The sequence below is a fragment of the Anabas testudineus genome, chromosome 3 (assembly GCF_900324465.2).
Source record: "Anabas testudineus chromosome 3, fAnaTes1.2, whole genome shotgun sequence".
Classification (NCBI taxonomy): Eukaryota; Metazoa; Chordata; class Actinopteri; order Anabantiformes; family Anabantidae; genus Anabas; species Anabas testudineus.
Genome location: NC_046612.1, coordinates 19,436,451 through 19,447,783, shown reverse-complemented (window position 1 = coordinate 19,447,783; position 11,333 = coordinate 19,436,451). Strand labels below are relative to the sequence as shown.

The following is an 11,333-nucleotide window of genomic DNA, read 5'->3' as shown; positions in this document are numbered from 1 at the left end:
CAGTACAGAAAATTAAAGAAATTGTTTGGCTGTAGAGTAACGATTATTGCCACCAGCCCCGCGCTCCCTATCTGTTGGTGAGAGCGATGAGTCTGGAGCTAATCTGAATCCATGAACGCCTGCTACACATGACATGGACCGTCGTGGCTCTACTGAAACAGACAAGAGATATTCTTTTTCACAATCAGACTACCTGACAGTTTGCATATGTCCTCACGCACAGCTTGGGCGGTCCACTCTGCCATTGCGTCCCCGATGAACATCTTTGTGCCGTTCCGACATTGTGCGCAAAAGTGAAAAAAAACTGCTTGAAAGTCACCTTAGCGTGACATGTGAGGGGACGTGCCCACAGACGGTGATGGGGAGAAGAGGGAAAGGTCACGCAAGACGAAGGATGTTCTTCCCCCCCCCCCCCAGACGTCTCACAAGCTGTCATCAAACAACGCGACACAATAATGCAAAAATACAGTAGAGCATTCCGCGGACCGCTGACATCACTGATCCACAGTCAGGGTGCGTTTTGGTGAATTGTGAATATTCATGATGCTGATCTATTGGGTTGCCATAGGAGCGAGAACTGCAAATAAGCTCAGCCCACCTTGTTTAAAGGGGAATGCTCTTCCCATTCTTAAAACGCTCTCCTGTCTTCTTAGGTTAAGGTTACAGGTTCAGCTCTGCTGCTCTCGATATGTAAAAACCAGGGAGCCTGTTTGTCATTCAGGTGATCCGGCTGATCGACTGCGTAATGTGCGCACTCATAGTAGGCTACAACACACTCGTCTTGGCAAAAGTTATTTGTTTAATAAAAAGACTGAAGTTTAAAAACGCTATTAAACCCTATCCATATATTCTAATTGTATGTGATGAAGGTAACAACTTTGAAAATGTCATATTGTCTTGATAATAATCCAACTGAGACTCTATTTTTATAGTACACATTAAATATTTAGTTACTATAGGGGTTACATTATGCATATTACAAATATGAGACTTAGTGTGGAGGGTACTCCTGGATTTGTATAATGTAAACTCAACTGAACCAATGTAATTTCACAACTGAATTATAGAAACTCTTATGTCTCGTTTGGATGATCAAAACACAATATGTAATGGAGCCAGAGAAGTGAAGAGAAATAAATTGTCTGTGGTGGCAAAACTACTCCTTAAAGCAGCTAAAAAACCCAGATGAGTCTGTGTCTGTATGAGACAATTTGAACAGGCACCTTGATGACACAGTGTACACAAAGTAGGCCTTAGGACATTTGTGTTCAGCTAAATCATGCAGAGTATTTGGCAAAGTATTACCACAGATTCCAAAAGGTGGATTTTAAACATAGATGTTAGCCAGTTCTATTGATGCCTTCAAATCTTTGTCTTTCTCTCAGGGTTGTTCTTGAGAGAAAAACAATCTGCAGGTGTGATCCAGAGCTACAGGAAGCACCTGGTTGAGGTTATCAACCAGTAATTAATACTTAACATTTACATTCTTTTACTTACATACTTTTTCCACTAGCAATATGAGGTTATTATGGTTGTTCTCAATAAATTAGTTTGTGTTATTATTTTAAGCACATTATATTTGTTAATACTCTTGACTTAGATGAAGATTAGATCACATTTTAAGTAAAATTAATGCAGAAAACGATGAAATTCCAAAAGTTCACATACTTTTTCTTCCACTGTACACAGTATTATACACTATTATATTACTATTATGCACTGCCCATCCAAAATTCCCCACTACGCAAATTTAACTACGCACATAGTTAATCTCCCATTAGATTATTACTGAATGGATGATAATTTTTCAACTGGCAACAAGTTATTTAACACTAACGGATGCAGTGAGTAGCTTCTCATTTCTTAAACAACCATGACTGAAGACACATCATGTGGTCATGAAAAATGTCAATCTGTTCCAGAAGGGTCAAATTATTTAAACATCTAAGGAGACTGAAACTACTAAGAACTGTGCAATGGAAGAAGGTCATGTGGTCCAGATTTACCCTGTTCCAGAGTGATGGGGGCATCAGGGTAAGAAGAGAGGGGGGTGAAGTGATGGACCTATCATGTCTAGTTCCTACTGTACAAGCCTGTGGTGGCAGTGCTATGATCTGGGGCTGCTGCAGTTGGTCAGGTCTAGGTTCAGCAACGTTATGTGCTCGAAATATGAGGTCAGCTGACTACCTGAATATACTGAATGAGCATGACACATAATTTCCACACATGGATTGGCCACCACAGAGTCCAGACCTTAACCCCACTGAGAATCTTTGGGATGTGCTGGAGAAGTCTGCACAGCTGTCCAACTCTTCATCAATACAAGATCTTGGTGAAATTTTATCCAACTCTGGGAGGGAATAAATGTTGAGACATTGCAGAAGCTTATCAGATGATGCCACTGTGCATGTGTGCTGTAATCAAAGCTAAAGGCAGTCCAACAAAATATTAGAGTGTGGCTTTTTTTATGGACGGGCAGTGTATTTAGCAGATGCATCTGTAAGGAAATGAACACAGGACTGACTGAATAGTGAGTGAAACATAATGCTTTTAGATAGCTGTGGGGCTAAAAACATCTAATAGCCTTTGACCAATACATTTACCAGATAAATTGACTGGTATGACCTTATTGGAGATATACTGATATCATTACAGTATGTTGCTTAACAAGTAAATAAAGTGCAGCTGCAATAGAGAACTTTCTAATTTGATTTAAGATATTTCATCTCTGGTGAAGAGCCCGTTAAATGAAAAATGCGCTGTCCCAGCTGGAAAATGTCCAAGTATATGTCTGAAGAGTGTTTTCTCTCATGTGTTACCAGTCACTTTTTTAGCCATGAAAGGATCTGTCATTTGAAATCAGGTTAAAAGTCTTTATTGCTTCGATTCTAAATGAACAGATGTTATATTAAGGTATATTTGCTGGCCTTCAATCAGCTTGTGTCTCTCTATCCCCCTTCACTTTTTCATTAAATCTTGATTAACTGCTTCTTCTCTACTGTACCACGTTTCTATCTCGACTATAGCTTAAGTTTCATTATGTTACCTGCCTTCTGTCTCCTCTCTTCACGTTTTTATTCATTCTGTGAAGAATATTCAAAACGTCTTTTAAGAATGGAGGCAGATGGCCAACACTGTTCATATTACTGTAAGTATTTAAATAAACCTACATATTAGCTTCATGTAGCACAGACACAGCTTAGCTTAGCTCAGCTACTCCCACTGTGACATGAACTCGGCGGCTCCGGTGTTGGTTTGCTGGAAACATCACCTTCAAACTGAGGCCGTCTCCTGCTGGACATGGCCACGGGTCCGGTGTGGAGGTTAAAGCGCTACGGGCGTTTTGCTCCAGGCTCCGGAGAGAAAATGAAGCAGCCTTGGAAGGTAACACACCTTTACTTAGCTTTACTTAGCTTCACAGTTAGCTGGGGAAGTCGTTATGCTAGCTAGCGAGTAACAACGACCTCTTCTGTATTAAGCTAACGCTAACATTAGCTTAGACATGTTGCTTAGTCTGACTGATAACTAACCTTTGTCCCAGCTCTTGTCGACGGATATAGTTCATCCCTACTATTACTATGATCACGCATTTATATTTAAACTTACTTTATACTATGTTAAGAGAGGTTTAATTGGGATGTACCGTTAACTACCAGCTAGCTAAGCTACCCGCGTCATTTGTGCCATTTCATCAATCATGGAGTTATCCTCAAATTATTAGCTTCTTTTTCTCTCTTTGAATGAATATTTCCAAACCTCTGAACCCTGATTAAATGTGTTTTTAATCATTCTCTCGCTAAACCATTCTTTCATGCTGACAAGGTAATAAATAAATAAACAAGAATACAATACAATATTTAGATTGCTGCATTACCAGTTCACCTCTTCAACTAGAATTACATAGAGTTTTACAGACATTTAAAGATTGTTTCTCCAGGAGTAATGAATAAGGATTACACATTTTATCTTTATTTCCCATCAATGTATTTAACAGTAATACAATGATGTTTGTTAATGCTAGTTAAATGTTCTTAAAAGTTCACCAGTGTCAAATGTTATGAATTGAAATCAACACATTTAGTTTAACCTCAGTCACTGCTGTGGTTGTGTTTTGATGTATGGCTGCATAAGAAGAAAAATGATGGTTGAGGACATGTAAATTGCAGAGATAGGTTTCATGATACTGAAATTTCAATTTCCAGGATAAATAAACGGTATGTGTTTTCAGTACTGGTTTATTTCTTGAGATATCAAATATGGTTACTTTTATTCAGTAATGCCAAACATAAGAAAACATCCTTATGATGTTACAAGTGCTCAGATGATGACCTGAAAATGCTCATTTTGTCATAACCAACGTACTTAGTTAACCGTGGCATGCAGCCTTTACTGGGAACCTGTAAACATGTATTTGAAACAGTTTCCTTTTCCATTTTATGTTGGAGATAATCCATGGTGACTGGTAAGACCTTTGTTTGAAGCTTTCCTCATCATAAAATAGTTCTGCTAAATGATTCCCAAGCCTGTTTAGCATTCAGCTTTGGTGCAGTGGCTGGTATTGAAAAATAAAATAAATAGTGGCTTAATTAAAATAATGTGAAATGGGAAAATATCTGTTCAAGTATCAGTAGCACCTGATGCTGGACACTAATTATTCTGGAGCACAATATAGATCTATGTATTTGGTCTGTAAGTATAAGAGTTTTTATTAAGAACACAATATTATACTATGATTATAAAAATGCAATCTGTATATGATATTTATGACAACCAGCATGAATAAAACAGGGACACTACAAACCACAGTTAGGTAAATGAGATGCTATGGTTTTCTTTGAGTCAGATAAAATGAGAAATTTCTAGACTTGACCTGAAGCTCTGTTAAGTTATAATGGTCAATTGTGATGATATTTGACAATAAAGCAGATTTTTATCTCATAGATAGTTAATTTGTTGTTCTATTACAGTGTGGGGGTCTATATTGACTTCACACATTATCAGATGTCCTAACTTGTGTGTTGACTGTCAGAATATCAATCATGAACTGGGAAAACATTTTAGAGATTTGTGGGATGCTTTAACAAATTTAGCAAGTGTAGCTTTAAGGATTTAGCTTTGTCTTTCATACCCTTGCTTCAATCTGTAGATGGCAAGCTAGAGCTATACACTACAGTATGCTTTGTGTAAAGACAGATTGGATGGCTGTGAAACAGAAATTCACCTACATGCACACTGGTATTCAACATATAGCAACACTTATGATAGTTGTATAATACCCATCAGAAATTACAAACTACTAATTTATACATACATTTAGAGTACATTTTACTAGTATTTTCTCTTCTCTTCGCCAGATATTTGAAGCAACTGGCAATAAACCTGAAATTGTACTCTCAATCGTGGAATCAGGATACTTGCTGGTAATGCAGGGACAGGAAAGCTTGGTAAGAAGATTGTGCAGTTTTTTTTCTTGTTTTGTTTGCTTTTGTTGTCCCTGATGATGTGCTGAAAAACAACAGCTGAAGCTTTATTTTCCAGTTCTGCCTGATCCACTTAATGTTTTGATACAGCCTCATGGGTGTGCTGCTGTTGATGGTGAAAAGGCCACTCGGTTAATGAATTTTCTGAAACTTGTGGAATGAGTATTGGAAAAAATAATAATGTTTTTTAACAAATGGTTTGCAAAACAGCATGCAGAAAGGCTGTCCAAATTTGGACAAAAAGAAAGTCTAAATTAAGAATAAAATTTAGCAGATCCAGTATTAGTACTGCAGGGTTTATCAGTCTCTGATACAATAGATTGTGGCTGGCGTCAGTGCATGAAACATTGTGTTTCCTCTATTTCAAAAATGGGACTATAGGGGAATGCTTAAAACCATTTAGGGCTGCAGCTGTGCATGTCAGGCCTTGTATATCACAGTTGGTCTGACTACTGTTGTCTTTCCTCATGAGGGAGAAACATTAAATATATCTTTTTAGTAATGCTTACCCAAAATGACATTCGTGGCATGACAGCTGTGTCACTCTCCTCAAAAAGCAGACACATACAGTCCCCTTCTGATGGTATTGGAACAACAAAGTGAAATGGTTTGTTTTTGCTGTACACAGACATTTGGTTTTAACATTAAATGATGGATATGCCCTTTATCGCACCTGGCAAGAAAATGATTCTGATTCTGATTCTGATTCTGTTTCTGAAAGTTTATAAATTACATTTGATATGGTTTTTACAGCAGACTATAGCCTCATTTATATTAGATGTTTTTAGATTTATATAATAATGTATAACACTTACAATTGGAGTGAGCAGACATATTGGAACATGTGACTGATAAGTGTTTCTTGTTACCCAAATATCCAGTGAGATTGGTAGATCTACCTGTAAAGTATTTGTTGTTAAAAATTATAAACCAACATGAAAACCAGAGAGCTGTCTATAGGAGAAAAGTAATCTATTTTGAATTGGAGAAAAGAGGGAAAAACAACCAGATGAATTATACAAATACTGAGCATAGCCAATTTACAAATTTGGAATGTCCTGAAAAAGAAGCAAACCACTGGTGCACTGAACAACACATACAATGGTAAGTCGTGCAAAGCAAACAGCACAACCGCTGATGACAGAAACATTGTGAGACATGCAAAGAAAGGAAAAATAATAACAATAGCACACATCACCAACAATCTCCACAGAGCAGGAGTGAAGGTTTCACACAGTCCACCATCTGATGACCATCTGACGAACACTTGAGCAGAAATACAGACGCCATGTTGTGATATGAAACCATACCAGTAGGGGACTGGACTGTATCGCTGTTACATTTGGACTTTTTTGTGTAGGACTTTTGGATATAAATAAATTTACTATAATGTACAGTCTGTGCTTATATAAAGAAAGTATAATTAGTACATACATACTGTAGCAGCACTTTTGAATACACTTCACAAAATCACTAGAGAAGCAGCATTCCATTGTCTGGGATGTAAATCAGTAACAGAAATATGCTTTCCAGATAAAATACTAATATTTTTCTGAACAGCTTGGCATTTATGCTCACATGTGATGGGACTTGACTGGATTGGTTTGGTTTGTTCAGGTCAAATGTCCTTCAGAACGTTTGGGTGACAGGTTCAAAATCAGCTTGAGTCACTAAAAGTTAAAAATCACTTCAGACTTGGTTGCCTGCCATACAGACAACAGAAATTTGAGGGACTACTCAATGTCTCATTAATGGAGTTCTGGCAGGAGACACAGCTATCTTGCTGCGCCAGGGTGCCGAGCCAGACAGATATTCAGGTCAGACTGCAGAGAGCTTTCACCAAGGATGACAGACTGGTCTATTATAGATTTGTGCAGTGAATGCCCAGGAACTTTCCATACTAAGAGCTTAGGCCTATAGGCTACATGATAAGGTCTGAAGGAAACTTTTGGGATTGTCTTTTACCACAGCTGAAATCTGCAGTAATAGAGAGAGTCATGGTATAACTGAGTACCTTTAATGGTTCCGTTTTAGATTTACATATTCTGACTTAACAGGCATCAAACAACAATGTCAGTAATGTTAAAGTTGTATGTGTAATTGCATTTATTACTGTCCTTACTACATATGTGCCGGATTAAAATAAAAACCCACCCCCTGCGTGTGGCTGCAGTCGTGTAACTTGGCATAAATTCACAGGGACTCTCCTAAAATAATTAACACATTTGTTGCAAAGTATATTGACTCCTTTGGTGTTTTTTCATCATGGTTGGAGAGAATATCGTCTAACATGAGAGCCAAAAATGTTCCAAAGGTGTTAGTTGGCATACTGCAGCCTTTTAAGCATTGCTGTCACCAGCATATATACCTATTATTTGATTTCAAACAATTCAGAAAGCCACCGATGTATAATTATTTTCACTAATTTATACCGATTTATCTTCAATGTGTCATCTGTATGTGAGTGATGATTATTTGATTCTGTGTGAAAAGCCAATCATAAGTTTCAGAACTGAGGCTCAGAAGATAGTGAGTAAATAGAGACCCCTGCAGGCAATTGTAGGTAACTATTGGGTCCTGTCACCTTGATAAAACCAATATTCCTAATACAGTAGTTTTTTATGAAAATCAGTCTCATTTTACTTTGCATTGTATTTTTTACATCCTTCAACATGTCTCTAAATTATCCATCTGTTAATTTAGGTAATCCAGGATATTGTCCTGGCTGCAGCACACATTTATACTCTTGTCTGTTTGCAGGATACAATTTCTTTGCTCTGTGGCTACGATTTTCTTAAAGCACACCAGAAATCAGATAACCTGATGCTTCAACTCACTGTGAAGGTGAGTCATGACATAAATTACAGTACTACAGTAGATAGTATTTCCTCAAAGTCTGTTGTAATACCTTCATTATATTCATTACATTATGGCAGATTTAAATAGGATATGTAATGTTTGTAATACTATATATCGTAGCCTATTTTTAGAATACAGTTAACTATATACTTCCCTATGGTAAACAGCCTCCTCACAGTGAAATTATCACTTACGTGATTTGCAGTTACATTTCTACACATATACTGTACAGACATGAGCTGCCTGAACATCAAATGTAAGTGTTCTTGAATATGAAACTGTTTTTATCTTAAAGAGACGCTGACTGAGAAAAGCAACAGACGAACAGCACAGTGTTACAATTGACTATTAACATGTACAGGTTATATATATTTATGGATTTCATCAGGGAGAAGGCCGCATGGTAAGGATGCAGTTTGATGGAAGTAGCAGGGCAGAGGCTATAAAGGAGTGTTCGAGAGCTGTGGAAAAACTGAAGGAGTACATGCCTGTCACCACTCAAGATGATGCTCCACCTCCCCTTAATCAGCCCCCCACTGAGGTCCCTGCACCAGTGATACAGGTTGCTCACTTTAGTAGTCAGTATATAACATTTCTATATATAAATGTATATACTAATTTGCATTGACTGTATATGTTTCTCTTATTCCAGCTATATGTACAGTATTTCTATGAAAGCGTTAGTAAAAGTCTTAGCATGGTTAAATACAATTTAAAAAAAGCGTATGATAATTGCTATAATTTAAGTTTTCATGTTAATCACTGCTCAGACAACAGTATAGCTTTGGTCAGTCTTATTAACAGTGGCCATATTATCCTCACTAGATGGTGCTATTTGCAATACAGTGTTATTCAGTAGGTGGAGTAAGATTATCTGTTGTACATGTATAGTTAACTAATCACAATGCTATATATGGTGTGTCCCCTTAACACATGTGCATTGACAGGAATGCAGAACAATAAACATAGCAAAACCATTGAAGAGGTAGTCCCTTTAAGCTACTGAAAAAAAAAATAGTTCTTACTAATGCCTGTAACAGTCAATGTGTTGATTATGGAACAAACATTTTTGTTCCAAAGCTAAACATTAGCAACAGCAAAAACATTCTGTGAATGCGTTTATCCAGCTGAAATGTACATGATGACATTTCAGCCATGAGTTTGTTGGTGCTCTATCTAGTTTACTGTAATTATAGTTGCCTTTAGTTTACAGTCACATCTGAAAACACTAAAAAAACTCCTGTTAGAGTTGGAAACATGTTTATGATTAGGCTATGGGTTTCACAACATTTAACATAGAGGACCCAGAGGAATGGTCTCTCTATCATGGGGTTGACCTTTTGCAAACAGACACATTGAAGGAGTTCACACTGAAGATGAAAGGGCTTTGAAGGGTGGATATCCTTCAATTAGTAATGAAGCCATTGATCGGCCTCTTAAAACTGGTGGTGTCATGCCGTGTTTGTCAAATCTTTTTTCTTATTTTGTGTGTTACACTTTCCAGGGAAAGTCTGTAGGAAATGAGCCTGAGGATGTCCAAGGATCATTGTCTCTAAAGCGTCTTACACAGGTATTATGTCAGTTATTTGGAGCTTGCCAACACTTAAGATTAAACATCCACTTTGAAGCATTTAGTTGTAAATTTGTGTTGAGCTTATCTAAGGATCATAATACAATTATTACTATAATATTATTATTACTTTTAGGTCAAGTTTATTTAACCATTTATGTTCTTGGATTCCTCTCAATTGTTATGTGCCCCTTCCACAGCATTTCTTGGGAGAGACTACTGTGAGTTTACCTCAGGTATATCACCACTGTTCTTTACCAGAAGTTGACTTGGAGCCCTTCCTCCGTGTTTGTCTACTGGATCCCAGCTTTCATGCATTTGTGGAGAAGGTGGAGAGTGAGCTGAGGAAACTGCTTCAAGAGTGAAAAATCTTAACAACCGCTGAAGGCAGAAAGGTCAAGTCAGTGTAATGTTTTTTTCTTATACAGTTTGTGTAGGCAGTGCCTGGTGGTGGAACGTTTCTTGCTGTGTTACTGATGTTTGAAATGTTGTTATACATTATTTGTTATGCTACATGGCCTGAAGAGGAAACTGAATGGTTTTGAATTTAGGTTGTTGGAGGAAAAACTTACAAAAAGAAAATGTTCATTAATTTTTAAACTTTTTATTCAGAAAAAAAAATATTGGTCTCACTCATATGTTTGATCGTGGCTATATACTCTGGTCCCTCTCTTCCCCCCTTAATGCAGGTCCATTTCCACTGCAACACACATGGATACATTGTACTTAAAGAGGAGTCATGCAGCTACAGCAGTGAATTTTGCTATGCCAGCTTCCAAGTGATCCCACAATATTAAAGCTTCACTGAGTAAAACAAACTGCCCTCCATATATCTATTTAAGAATACATATTGCATAGGATTATAGCCATGCTATACAGTTAAAGAGAGAAAAAATAAAACTCAATTAATGAAATTGGGAAATATAAAAAAAATATTTTATACAGATTTCCTATCATTTGAACACTCATACTTCAACATATACAAGACATCTATGTTACTCTGGAAAGAAAATAAAAATAATACACATTATCATTTCTGTTTAGATAGTTAAATACACAGTAGTCATTTTCTGTAATCACTCTCAATTCAAATTAAATACTGTCATTGAAGCCCTTGCTTCACAATAAAAGTTCTGTTAAAAGTGGACTTCTCACAAAATCAAACATAGATAAATGACCATGATATGCTGTACAAATCGTCAAGAATGAATATATATATATATATATATATATATATATATATATATATATATATATATATAAAGGATGACTCTATAAAAAACATAGCTCATTTTAGATGCAAAAAAAAGCCACACAAGGGGTAACAACAGAAAATGTCTATTCTGAGTATCCTATTGCGTCATTATCTTGCATGCATTGTACATGATATGTAATACAAAAGGGATCACCTCATTTGAGGACAT

The 11,333-nt window shown here is 36.8% G+C and overlaps 1 protein-coding gene across 1 annotated transcript; it reads left to right on the top strand.

Moving 5' to 3' along the window:
* The first annotated feature begins 3,161 nt into the window (after positions 1 to 3,161).
* rec114 (REC114 meiotic recombination protein) lies at positions 3,162 to 11,130 on the top strand. Its single transcript, XM_026377602.1, has 6 exons — positions 3,162 to 3,384; positions 5,355 to 5,444; positions 8,241 to 8,324; positions 8,728 to 8,901; positions 9,844 to 9,909; positions 10,110 to 11,130. The coding sequence occupies exons 1-6, from the start codon at positions 3,301 to 3,303 to the stop codon at positions 10,272 to 10,274; spliced, it is 663 nt and encodes a 220-aa protein (XP_026233387.1). The 5' UTR covers positions 3,162 to 3,300; the 3' UTR covers positions 10,275 to 11,130.
* Positions 11,131 to 11,333: the final 203 nt, after the last annotated feature.

Excerpts from the sequence above, each read along its gene's own strand:
- rec114 (XM_026377602.1), top strand. The coding sequence starts at position 3,301 with ATGGCCACGGGTCCGGTGTGGAGGTTAAAGCGCTACGGGCGTTTTGCT. Across the intron at positions 8,325-8,727 it reads TGCTTCAACTCACTGTGAAG|GGAGAAGGCCGCATGGTAAG; the intron begins GTGAGTCATGAC and ends GGATTTCATCAG. Across the intron at positions 8,902-9,843 it reads TCCCTGCACCAGTGATACAG|GGAAAGTCTGTAGGAAATGA; the intron begins GTTGCTCACTTT and ends TACACTTTCCAG.